The 13,170-nt window shown below is 42.8% G+C and overlaps 1 protein-coding gene across 4 annotated transcripts in view; it reads right to left on the bottom strand.

Annotated features, from left to right (window-relative positions):
* Window positions 1–13,170, bottom strand: part of NOL4 (nucleolar protein 4) — a 265,203-nt gene that overhangs the window by 183,017 nt on the left and 69,016 nt on the right. For all 4 annotated transcript variants that reach the window (XM_006115357.4, XM_006115358.4, XM_025180839.2 and 1 more), the window contains one exon: window positions 2,634–2,783. In XM_006115357.4, coding sequence (XP_006115419.1) covers window positions 2,634–2,783 — 150 coding nt within the window. The remainder of the gene's footprint in view (window positions 1–2,633; window positions 2,784–13,170) is intronic.

Here is a 13,170-nt window from a genome sequence, read left to right as displayed (position 1 = left end):
AACCACCCATACCATGAACATTTGTTCACCCAAACAATTGAGTGAATACTCATGATGAATACATTCACAGAAATCAGGAATGATTTGCTTATGATATGTGGAGGCTGAAAATCGTCACAGTTTTGATCCAACTAACACTTTTGAAGTAGCTGCTGAATTGATTTCAATTTATAAAACTCCAAGGCTTAATGGTTTGGAACATGAGTACTTAGAGATGATCTCCCTCTCTGCAAGTCACCACAGTAGAAGTCAGCTGGCTTGCTTGAGCTAACAGACCCTATATAAAATTCTCTAGGGGATCAAAAGATCCAGGACAGTGTAATTTACTTTCCCAGCTAGTCCAGCAGAGTCAAATTAAGGTGGAGTGCAAAAGCTGATGTGAATTTGGTTTGGAGTTTTTCCTTTTCATAGACTTATTGTATTTTTTTAAAATTATATATATGCAGCTTGACCCTGGAACATGTAATTGGGTGCACTTTGTAAATCAACAAATAACAGGTACACACATGTTGATAATTACACAGTAACTTACACATGGCTGCTGCTGTATCAGCTGATAACTATGCAATAAACTTATGTCACCACTGTAATAAAAATTAACATCAAAAGAAGCCACTATACAAGCTGCTTAATCTACACAAATTGCTCAAAAGGCACATTAGTTCCTTTGCACACGTTATTCATAATATATAAAGGCCTTATTCAATTGAACTCAATAGGACTACTCACAGTAGTAAGTATTATATCTGATGTATATTTGCAAGGTTGTACTCTAAAGTACTTTATTTACAGGCAATAAACATTCGATATACTTACTATATGAAGTCCCTTTGAAATTCAGAGTGCAAGTGACCTGTTCATTACAATAGACCACAGTAGCAAAACTAATGCATAGCTAGTGGATAGTGAAGAGAATGCTACTTTTATTAATGTACAACTAATGACCAATTAAGCTAAATACTACTTTCATTAGTGTGCTAAAGACCAACCTTCAAAACTAACTATGGTTACAGGTAAAAGTTATTTACACAGTTACCCTTTGTCCACATTGCAAGATCGTTAAATAACTTAGCATAATTTGTCATGATGACTGCAAGTGTCATCCCTTATCCATATATATCATGTGCGTTAATAAGGCTGAGGTCATGTTGTGAGAACTCTTACAAAGACCTAGCCCACACCTTACAATATAAAATAATCTAGATATCAAATATTTTTAAAAGACAGTAAATGAGCCAAAAAATTATTATGCATCTACAAAGTTTCGATATCATGTGGAAAAAAACACTAATATAATTTTAACTCTATGCATCTGACATTTTGAGTTTTTACAAATTTTGTTTCTCTTCATGTTGAGAATGGCTCAAATGATTTACACATATTCGTTTGTTTGTTTTGTTTCTAAAGATTGCATTCAGGCTGATGTGTGCAAAGTTCCAGCTGACTGCAACTGCAAACCACTGAGATAATGGTCCCAGAACAGAAGAAAAGTGATACATGCTTAACTACGGAGTTAATAATCAAATCTTTGATTATTTGTCTCACATGAATAGCCCAATTAAAACCAATGAGGCTACTCACAGGAGTAAGGTCACTGATATACAGACAAAGAGTTACATTTTATTCACCTCGGGAAGTAGCAGTAAACATTTTATTACCCCTCTTTAAGAAGGGAAAATATCATATTTACATAAAGATACTGCTCCGTTAAACATCAGTTTACAAATTTTTCAAGACCAAAGTTGAATTGAAGTGGCTAGTTCAAACTATAAAACACACTTCAGGAATTAGAAAGAATTTTCTCTCTAGTCAGTCAGTTTATACTAGTTCAACTTCTGATCAGTCAACAGATATGACATTGAATCTACTTGCTTTTCAAACTTTGTTTTCAGGAAAAATGTTACAAATCACCAGACAATTAAATCAAATATATTTATCCTATAATAACCACATATAATGGAGATTTCTATCATCCGCTGAAGTACAGGAGTTTAATTTAACAAACCTTAATGGCTATATCTTGACAGTTTTCATAAACTGGAAAAAAATCTGCATTTTAATTTAATAATTAAAAATACTATTAACATGGAGCTTCATTTTTATAAGTTATCAAAATATATTTGGATGCAGTGTAGTTGTAGCCTTATTGGTCCAAAGATATTAAAGAGACAACATGGATGAGGTAATATCTCTTCTTAAACCCAACTTTTGCTGGTGAGAGAGACAAACTTTTGAGATTAGAAAGACAAGCCTAAAAGGTTGTCTTTCTCATCAGTAGAAGTTGGTCCAGTAAAAAATATAACCTCATCAACCTTGTCTTTCAAATAATGATAAAACAGCCAAATTCCCTGCTAGCAGAAATGGACGAAACTCCACTGAAGTCAATAGACTTGCACCCATTGCTCCTGTAGAAAATTGAACCGTAAGCATTTTCAATCTATATGTTTGCATATATGCACATAAATGTTCCCAGACAGATCTCTGAAATAAAGCTGAAATTGGTGGGCTGTATTACTTCTGACTCAATTGTGAAAAACACAAAATCACCAATCCAAATAACTCATAATCTTAAAAAAAATGCAATTGTGATATTATATTTTAACTTATAGATATTCTGGTTTTTGTTTACTTACTGCTTTATAAGTTCTTTTTTGTCCAGCATGCTTTCGGATTTGTTCTCCATTGGGCCCTGTTTCCACATGCATGGAATAGATAATGTCAAAGAAATCTTCAACCACAGCTACCCGCCTTAAAGACAGCTTCTCATCTACACCTACTCCATCCTGAAAAAAAGATAAGGAATGCAAGATGAATAGATGAATTATGATAATCATGGAACACATTCCCCTTTAGCGAGATCTGATTAAATAAAGACCCTTGCATAGAGATCTGAAGTTTGCTATCCTAACGTAATACTTAACAATTCAATATATTACAGTCACATCATTATACAATAAATGTATGATCATAAGAATAATTTAAAAGGCTTCTTTAAAAACAGGACATTTGATTGAACCATTATATTAGGTAGACAATACTTTTCATTACATTTTGCTATTTTAAAAAATTAATCTTCAATTCTTTCTGCTGCTCCACAAACAGCATTTTATAGAATTATGTCATAAAAGATTTTTATTCACAGATAACTCAGTAGATAGTAACTACAAATGCAAAGGAAGTTATTGCTATAAAGAGTTCATTCCTTAGAAATCCTCCTTGAAAATTTCCTTTCTAAAAACTCACCACACCATGGATAAAACAAAGTTATTTTTAAATATTAAAATTTTTCACACTGATGTCTTCCTGCAAAAGGTGATAGCAAATTGTGGACATATATTGCCTGATTTTAAAAGGTGGTGGAAGCTATGGGTGCTCAGCAGTTCTAAAAAATCAGACACATATTTCTTAGGAATTAATCAGCACAATTCAGTTATTGTCTTTCATAAAGGCAAATTGCGTAGCTTATTTCGAGATAGCCTATTTCAAAATTTGGCACTGTCTAAACAGCGCTAATTTTAAAATAGAGCGTTTTCCAACGAGTCCTTTAATCCTTGTGCAACGAGGTTTTATGGGATGTTGGAATAACAAGCTTGTTATTTCGAATGTATTTTGAAATAATGGATTTGCTGTTAAGATATGCAGAACACTATTTCAGGATAACAGATGTTATCTGAAAATAGCGCCCCTGTGTGGACTTACTCAAAGGGAATGAATTTGTACTCATGAAAGGGACCACAGTAAAAGCAGGGCTGGCTCAAGTTTCTCCATACAAACCTGCCAATGAAGATCAGTCTTGAGTGACACTATTACTGGTTTTCTAGACTAGCAGTCTCATAGACAGGTTTTGGTGATATGATACAAGAATGTGTAGACTAGGATGAGAACAGCTAATTCATTTTCACTCATGAGCCAAGATAGAATTTGAATGTAGGCCTCCAGAGGCAACAGTGCCTCCTAATCCTTAGTGTGTTTTTCACATAAAAATTATTTCAAAATTTCATATGTTAACATCATACTATTATTATTACTTTGTTTAGTGCTACTGTGAAATAGGCTTATGTTGGCCCATTTATAACAAAACACTTGCAGTTCTGGCAGTGTTACCAAATAAAGACCAAAGATGAAATTTGAACAATAATAGTTTCACTATCACTTCAAGCTGCAATCCACCACTAATAAATTCTTGCTGATCTCAGAGGAATAGTTGTGTTAGGCTGTAACTTTAAAAACAATGAGCAGTCTTGTGGCACCTTACAGACTAACAGAGTTATTAGGTCATGAGCTTTTGTGGGTGAAACCCCCTTCATCAGATGAGTTGGAGTGGAAATTACAGAATTTGAGATATATAACAGCAAAAGAAGTTTCCTGTCAATTGTAGGACCAGTGTCAATGAAGCTAGTTAAATCAGGATGGCAGTGTCTCATTTATACCATTTGATGTGGAGATGTGACTATCAGCCATGGAGAAATTGCCTTTTTAGTGTGTTAACCAGTTAAGCTTTTTATTCAAGCCTAAGTTGATAGTGTTGAACTTGTAAATGAATTCCAATTCAGCTGTCTCCCTTGTAATCGGGTGATCAGATTCTTTAGTAGAAGTATAGCTACTTTTAAATCCATTAGGGTAAGTCTACACTTGCTCCCTATCTCGAGATAGGAATGCAAATGTAGTGTACCAAAATTGCTAATGAAGCACAGGATTTAAATATACCATGCTTACTTAGAATAACGTCCAGCCGCCATTTTGAAATCGCATTGAGAAATAAAACACCCCATGTATCAGCGTTATTTCGAGACAAAACCCTTCTCTCGAAATAACTGTTAAACCTCATTGTATGAGGTTTAAAGCATGCTAGATCTGAATAAACACATTCTAATGTTTGATTTGTTCTTTTCTATTCTACCCCACTTACTTTCTTATTTTATTTTCAACAAAGGTCACAAATAGACTCATCTCACAGTTCACACAAATATTTTATATTTCTGTAGCACTTTCCACTTGAGAATCATAAAGAACCTACATTGTCACCAATGGGTTTCTCAGTAGTACACAATGTGCTTTAAAGCTGCCCCTCCCCCTACTCCACCCCAGTCCCCTCCTTATATATGTTAAATCCTGACTAGAAATGGACCCAACTAAAAGCCCAGATCTGAACAGCCTTAAACCTCAGGAAGTTTGCATCTAAAACTTAACAGCTCAGGCTCACCTCTCATCATTCCCTTTCCCCCAGCCAGAAAGCGCAATGGATTCCATAATGCATGCAAGCACTGCACTGAAGCATTCAAGTAGTGACAGGCTTGTTTCATTTATTTTTCAGAACACTTAGAAGTGTATAGTGTTGATTAACTGATAAGGATATAATCTGTTTATTACTAATGAGTATTGTTAGGAAATATCCTAGAGGGGCATTCTCTTGTAATTAAAGATAAATGCATTATAGAAATATTAATTTGAATATAGAGATGGTTCAGCACCACTGCACCATAAAGATGCTTCAAGAATAAGCTTGTAGAGGAAATTGTGAGAAAATTTGTTTGGGGGCTTTTCGTGTCTACAGTGTGCAGAAGTCTTTTTAGAAGTTGCCCATACTAAAAAAGAAAAAAAGACCTCCACCATTCACAACCATGCATTAAATTACTTCTTATCAGACAATCAAGGCAAACTTTCAGATTTCAGGCTGTCAGTACAAATGATACACACTCTTTAATATAAAATCAGTACTATTATTTAACACTAGCTGGAGTTACCCGGCGTTGCTCGGGAAACCGGAGGAACAAAATGTAGAAAAACAGTAGTCCATTATCTTTTTCTGAATGGTAGAAAAGTTGCACTAATTTCTATAGGCAGCAGTGGATATAGGGCAGGGCGAGCAGGGCGGCTGCCCCGGGCCCCGCGCTTCAATAGGCCCCACGCCAGCGCCAGGGGCGGACTGGCCCGGTGGGATACTGGGAATTTCCCGGTGGGCTGTCTCCTGAAGGGCCGGCTGGCGGCTTCTGGGGGAGGAGGGTGATTGTGATGGGGCACCGAAGCCTCGCACTTTAAATTACCCGGCGCCGGCAAGTACGGGTCATGTGAGGCCGACGGAGTGCATGCGCGGCGTGCTGAAACCCCATGGAACAGCTGAGAGGGGAGACGCCGGGCATGGCGTAACGTCACAGACCAGGACTTTAAAACCACGTGTCCCAGCGTTGCACCGCTCGGTTCGGCATGTGGTCTGGAGCCTGGGCCGGGGTCGCAGCCGCCCTGCAAACTGGAAAGCAGAAGGTGGATGGCAGAGGAAGGGGTTTGTGATGAGGGGAGGGGGGCAGGTCAGGAGAAGAAAGGTGAAGGCACCAAGGGGCAATGTGGAAGAGAGACAAATGCCAGGGGACCAAGTGGAGACAATGAAGAAAAGGGCAGGAGGGAAGGTGTCAATGGAAGGGGGGGACAAGGTGATGCTGGGAGAGGAGAGGGTAAGGGCATTGAGGGCTAGAGGGGGAGGTGCTGGGAGAAGGCTTGAAAGGAGGGGTGGGCATGAGCAAGGTGGGGATGGAACAAGGCATGTGTGAGGGCACAGGAGTATGAGGGGAAAGGGGACAGAGGATGGTGAGGGGGTGGGCATCAGGGAAAAAGAGGGCAAAGGGGGCAGGGGCAGTGAGGGAAGGGGGAGGCACCAGGAGGGTGCAGGGGTAAGGAAAGATGCAGGTGCCAAGGGATTCTGGGGGTGAAGCAGAAGGGCAGACACCCGCAGGGGAGGGATCAGCACCAGAGGAAAGAGGCAGGGCAGGTGTGTAGAGGAAGGTATTAGGAGAGGGGATGAGGAGGGGTAGCTCACATGATCAGAGTGCGGCTACTGGAGGAGTGGGCACAGGGGGAATGCCTTTTTTCTATTTTTTCTCCAAAGGGGGGCCCTGTGAAATTGTGCTGCCCTGGGTCCCACAAAACTCTCATCCACCCCTGTCTATAGGGATTAAAATATAAATCTGCATCATCCCCGGGGGGGAGGGGTGCAATCCCAGGTGGAGGGGAGGTTACACGCAGGAGGGGCACCCCAACTCATGCCTGGGGCTGCAGGTGCCACGGGGGGTAGGGCGGGTGCCCAAGCTGTTTTGCATGTGGGAGTCGGGGCACTGTGTGCCAGCACGGGGGGAGGGAAAGAGGGTCGCTTATGTAATCTCGCGGGTGGGAGGAGGCGAGTCCCGGATGGCGCTCAGGGCCACAGGTGGCAAGCACGGGACCTAGGGTGGGTGGGGCAACGGGCACAGGACCTACGGTGGGCGGGGCCACCCCTGCAGTGCAGCGTGGCAAGTTACTTTTTTATTTTTACAGCTTGAGCTCAGGCCCAATCGGGTCCAAAAGTACCTTAAAACCTTCTCCTGGATGAAAGGTTATCCCATGCAAAGTTTCGTTGCGGTAGCTCTTATAGTGTCCAAGTTATTAGCGCACAAACTTGCAAACATTCTCCTTTATATATTATATATAGGCTATGTCTAGACTGCAGGCTTCTTTCGGAAGAACCTTTTTTTGGAAGAGATCTTCTGAAAAAACTTCTTCTGAAAGAGAGCATCCACACACAAAAGCGCATCAAAAAAGCAATCTGCTTTTTCAAAAGATAGCGTCCACGCTGAATGGACGCTATCTCGTATTTAAACTGTGATTACTATGGACGGAGTGGCTACCAGGGCACCTGTGCTTTTTCCTCTTTCCTCTTCTTTCAAAAGAACTCCCTCTTCTCCATCCTCACACACCTTTTTCCGAAAGAGCTCTTTCGGAAAAAGGCTTCTTCCTTCTAGAAAAAGGATTACCAATGTTGGAAAACCTCTGTTCTTTTAATTTACTTTCAGAAGAACGTGATTGCAGTGTGGATGTTAGTCAGGTTTTGTTGGAAAAACAGCCATTTTTCCAACAAAACTCTGTAGTGTAGACATACCCTTCGGCTGTGTCTACATTGGCATCCCTTTCCGGAAAAGGGATGCTAATGAGACACATCGCAATTGCAAATCCGCGGGGGATATTTGAAAGTAGGAAAAAAAGATCCTCCGGAAAAGGGTTTATTTTCCGGAGAATCACGTCTAGACTGGCGCTTTTCTCCGGCTTATCCCCAAGCCGGAAAAAAGCGGCAGCCATGTAAATGCAAATGCCGCGGGGGATATTTAAATCCCCCGCAGATTTGCAATTGCGATGTGTCTCATTAGCATCCCTTTTCCGGAAAGGAATGCCAATGTAGACACAGCCTTATGTTGTGTCAATACCTATCCAATACCAACAGTGTGAATCAAACCTGGGACCTCTGGAGCTTGGTGCATGAGCCTCTACCACATAAGCTAAAAGCCAGCTGGTTTGCAGCAAAGGGGCTGTGTCTAGACTGGCCAGTTTTTCTGGAAAATCAGCCGCTTTTCCGGAAAAACTTGCCAGCTGTCTACACTGGCCACTTGAATTTCTGCAACAGCACTTACTTCCTACTGTAAGAAATCAATGCTTTTTGCGGAAATACTATGCTGCTCCCGTTCAGGCAAAAGCCCCTTTTGCGCAAAACTTTTGCACAAAAGGGCCAGTGTAGACAGCTCAGATTTGTTTTCCGCAAAAAAGCCCCGACGGCGAAAATGGTGATCGGGGCTTTTTTGCGCAAAAGCGTGTCTACATTGGCCACGGCCGCTTTTCCGCAAAAAGTGCTTTTGCGGAAAAGCGTCCGTGCCAATCTAGACGCTCTGTTCCGAAAATGCTTTTAACGGAAAACCCAGATACACCCAGGCATGCCCTGGAAGGCATACATCTATATTCAAACATCTTCTCAATATTTCACCAAAGGGGGCCCTTTACCAAATATTAAACAAGTAGCTGGCTGTCATGATTACTGTGGGATGTTTGTATGGAAAACATTTGCAGTTATGTAATATTTAGAATATTGGCTTCCAAAATTGGCAAAAATGAAACTTGTCACCTGGGTTTCAGATGACTCAATCAACACTGAGAACAATTGACACCTATGGATTCAATCCAGTCCTGTGTTTATACTATGGGACACAGGGAGGCTTGAGCACTGACAAAGACAAGAGTCTGTGTCTGAATTAGAGAAGGAAAGAGGACACAAATGATATCCATTGCGGAAGCAACACTTTGCCAGTCGGAATGTCTTCTGAAAAGTGGATCCCAGCCTTCCGTACTGGGCAAGCGCTGTAAGGACTGACCACTGGGTGAGGAAATTGTTATAGGATAGGAAAGTAGCTTATTCTTATTAACAGATTATAGTTTACATTTTATATTTGTCTTTTACTTGTAAGCTTGTATTTCCAAATCCATTTACTTTCTTTTATGTGAATCTGTAACTCAAACTTTGTCAAATAAACTTTAATGTGGTAAAAATATATCTAAGGCAATGTCTACCCTAGAGATAAGATCGAAGCAGCCGCAGGGTTCGAATTAGAGAGGCTAGTGAAGACATGCTAATTTGAATTGAGAGGGCACTCCCATTGGCACCGGTAGTCCTGCTCCTACAAAGAGTAAGGGAAGTCGAAGGGAGAATGTGCTCCCATCAATCTCCCGCAGTGTGGACGGTGTCAAAATTCGATTTAAGGTATTTCGACTCCAGCTACGCAATTAAATTTCAAATCTTAATTTGAACTTCTCCTCTAGTGTAGACCTAGTCTAAGTGTCTGTGCTAAGGAGAGTTGTTGAACTGAGATGAAGCCAGTAAAATGAGGTTCACTGCTTCCATGGAGTTAGGGGTCAATGTACACTCTGGGGAAGACATAAGACTGGGCACTTATGTATAACAAAGTCTGCGGAGAGAAAGAGTGGGGCTCATGAAGCCCAGAGCAGGGTGTTTGTGCTACTAGTGGCACAGAAGAATCCTTCACAACCTGTAAGGCTACGTCTACACTGCAGGCTTCTTGCGCAAGAATAGCCCATTCTTGCGCAAAAACTTGCAGAGCATCTACTCTGCTTGCGCGTACTTGCACAAGTAAATTTACAGTAAAGCGTCAAAACAGAGGGCTTCTTGCTCAAGAGTTACTCCTCTCCCCATGAGGAATAAGCCCTCTTGTGCAAGAGCTCTTGTGCAAGAAGGCAGTGTGAACAGGCAATGAGGATTTCTTGCGCAAGAAATCCCTATGACTAAAATGGCCATCAGAGCTTTCTTGAGCAAGAGAGTATCCACACTGCAATGGACGCTCTTGCGCAAAAGCACATCTCTTGCGCAAAAGCACATGGCAGTGTGGACGCGCTCTTGCGCAAGACTTGTGCGCAAGAAGTCTTAAGCAAAACAGGTCTTGCGCAAGAAGCCTGCAGTATAGACATAGCCTAAGTGTAACCCCAAGAGGCAGAACAGAACCTGGGTCTTTTAGAGCCTAGTGCATGAGCCTCTACCACATGTGCTAAAAGCCAGCTGGCTCTCAGCTAAGGCTCTGGAGGAGACTTACTCTTCCTTTCTGTAAGTGGACTAAGTGCCACTACATAGGACTGTATACCATGTAGGTGTGTGGGTTACATAGACAGTTGGTAGTGACTCATGAAGGGTGTCCACCTTTCCTGAATTGAGCAGGACAGTCCCAATATGTGAACCTCAAATCCCTGGCTAAATGACTCTGGGACAGCATTTGTCCCAAACTCCTGCAAGGCCCACTTTGTGCCTGTCTGAGATTCAAGCAGTGCCAACCTCTTCCTGCATCTAGCCGTCATGTTCTGCTCCTCCTCCCTTCTTGACGTTCTGACTCCTGGCCAAGCCAGAGCTGGGAAGCAGCAAGAGCACCCAGAAAGCCTGAGCTGCTGTGGGAAGCCCTGGATCCTCCACCTGCCCTAGATTTATCATAGTTAACCCTGAAACATGTCACACTCTTGGGGTATGTCTACACTACAAAGTTAATTCGAACTAACGTCTAATTAGTTCGAATTAACTTTAATAGGCGCTACACTAGCGCTCCGCTAGTTCGAACTTAATTCGAACTAGCGGAGCGCTTAGTTCGAACTAGGTAAACCTGATTCCACGAGGACTAAGCCTAGTTCGAACTTACTAGTTAGAATTAAGGGCTGTGTAGCCCCTTAATTCGAACTAGTGGGAGGCTAGCCCTCCCCAGCTTTCCCTGGTGGCCACTCTGGGCACCACCAGGAAAACTCGTATGCCCCCCTCCCGGCCCCGGAGCCCTTAAAGGGGCATGGGCTGGCTACGGTGCCCGTGCCAGGTGCAAGCCTGCCAGCACCCAGCCAACAGACCCTGCACCTGGCACAGCTCGAGCCAGCCACCCGATGCCCCCCAGCCCTCTGCCTCTTCCCGGGACCAGGCTGGCGGCTCTCGGGAGCCTGGCCAGGACCGCAAGAGGCGGGCACCCGCCTCGTCTAGTGCAGACATCAGGGACCTCATCCACGAACTCCACACTAGGCACAGGAAAGTGGCCATCTAGGGCACGAGAGCTGCCAGCCTGGCCACCCAGGAGCAGGTTTGCATGAAAATCGAGGTGGTCCCTGAGCCCTGAGCTTGGAATGGCCATACTGGGTCAGACCAAAGGTCCATCTACTCCAGTAGCCTGTCTGCCGACAGTAGCCAACCCTAGGTATCCTGGAGGGGATGGACCAAAGACAGTGACCAAGCCATTTGTCTCGTGCCATCCCTCTCCAGCCTTCCACAAACTTTGGGCAGGGACACCATTCCTACCCCCTGGCTAATAGCACTCCATGGACCCAACCTCCATGAATTGATCTAACTTCTCTTTAAACTCTATTATAGTTCTAGCCTTCACAGCCTCCTGCAGCAAGGAGTTCCACAGGTTGACTATTTGCTTTGTGAAGAAGAACTTTCTGTTACTAGTTTGAAGCCTGCTACCCATTCCTTTCTTTTGGTGTCCTCTAGTCCTTCTATTATGGGAACTAATGGAGAACTTTTCTTTATGCACCCTCTCCACACCACTCATACTTTTAGAGACCTCTATCATATCCCCCTTCCGTCTCCTCTTCTCTAAGCTGAAAAGTCCCAGTCTCTTTAGCCTCTCTTCATATGGGACCTGTTCCAAACCCCTGATCATTTTAGTTGCCCTCCCCTCTCCCAGCCTCTCTCTTCCCCTCTCCCACCTCCTTTTCCCAGTCTCCCCCAGTTTTGTTCAATAAAGAGAGATTCTATTTTTGAACACACGTGTACTTTATTTTGTACATCAGGAAGGGGGGCTAAGGAGGGGTAAGTGGAAGGAGGTGAGGGAGGAATGGGGTACGAGCCCCCAATGGGGAGGACTGGGCTGGCTCTGCGGGCTGCTCGGGGTGGAAGTTCTCCTGCAGCCTCCCCTGATTGTCCCCTCCCCCCGGATGGCAGCCTGCTGCAAGTGCAGCCTGGCTGATGGCCGAGTGCTGTGATGTTCCGAGTGTGGGCACTCAGGGCACTCCAAGCCAGGACTGCTTTGCAAGCGGGGAACCCCTGAGAACTGTCTGTCTGGGGTGGGGGTAGGGTCCCTTTAAGCACAGCCCTCGGCTAGCCTGAGACAGCAGCTCCACGCTCTAAGTTCTACTCTGATGGCCTGCCGGCACTGCTTCCGGCCATTCTTAACCTCTGTTCAGGGTCCACTCAATGTGGACATGCTAGTTCGAATTAGCAAAACGCTAATTTGAACTAGTTTTTAGGTCTAGATGCGCTAATTCTAATTAGCTTAGTTCGAATTAACTAATTCGAACTAAGTTAGTTCGAATTAGCGCTGTAGTGTAGACATACTCTTGTTTACATTTCTTGGGAAAAATTAGCCTAATAAAACATTCTCTTCAGGCTTGAAGATGACTATCAGAATCATTGCAGTCTTTGAAAAATTGTCCTATAAAACAAAACATATGATGGATCTAAATAAAATAAAAAAATGAGAAGATTTATTGATCTATAAAAACGTGCGTAGGTCCATAAAAACCTCTGCTATAAAACACCAATAATAGCAGCATCTACAAAACATTATGAGTAGATATCAACAGCAATCAACATACGTATTTTTTATTGCAAGTTATAAATTACACACAAACTTGGTGTTACTAGGAATGCAGCAGGAAGTATATCTAAAATTATTCTGACCCCTATTAGTTTATGAGAGCAGCAGAGCTAAATTAGGGTATGTCTACACTACCCTCCTAATTCGAATTAGGAGGGTAATGTAGGCATACCGCACTTGCAAATGAAGCCCGGGATTTGAATTTCCCGGGCTTCATTTGCATAAGTGGGGAGCCGCCATTTTT

This window comes from Pelodiscus sinensis, chromosome 2, assembly GCF_049634645.1.
Source record: "Pelodiscus sinensis isolate JC-2024 chromosome 2, ASM4963464v1, whole genome shotgun sequence".
Lineage (NCBI taxonomy): Eukaryota > Metazoa > Chordata > Testudines > Trionychidae > Pelodiscus > Pelodiscus sinensis.
This window is presented reverse-complemented; position numbering and strand designations above follow the sequence as displayed.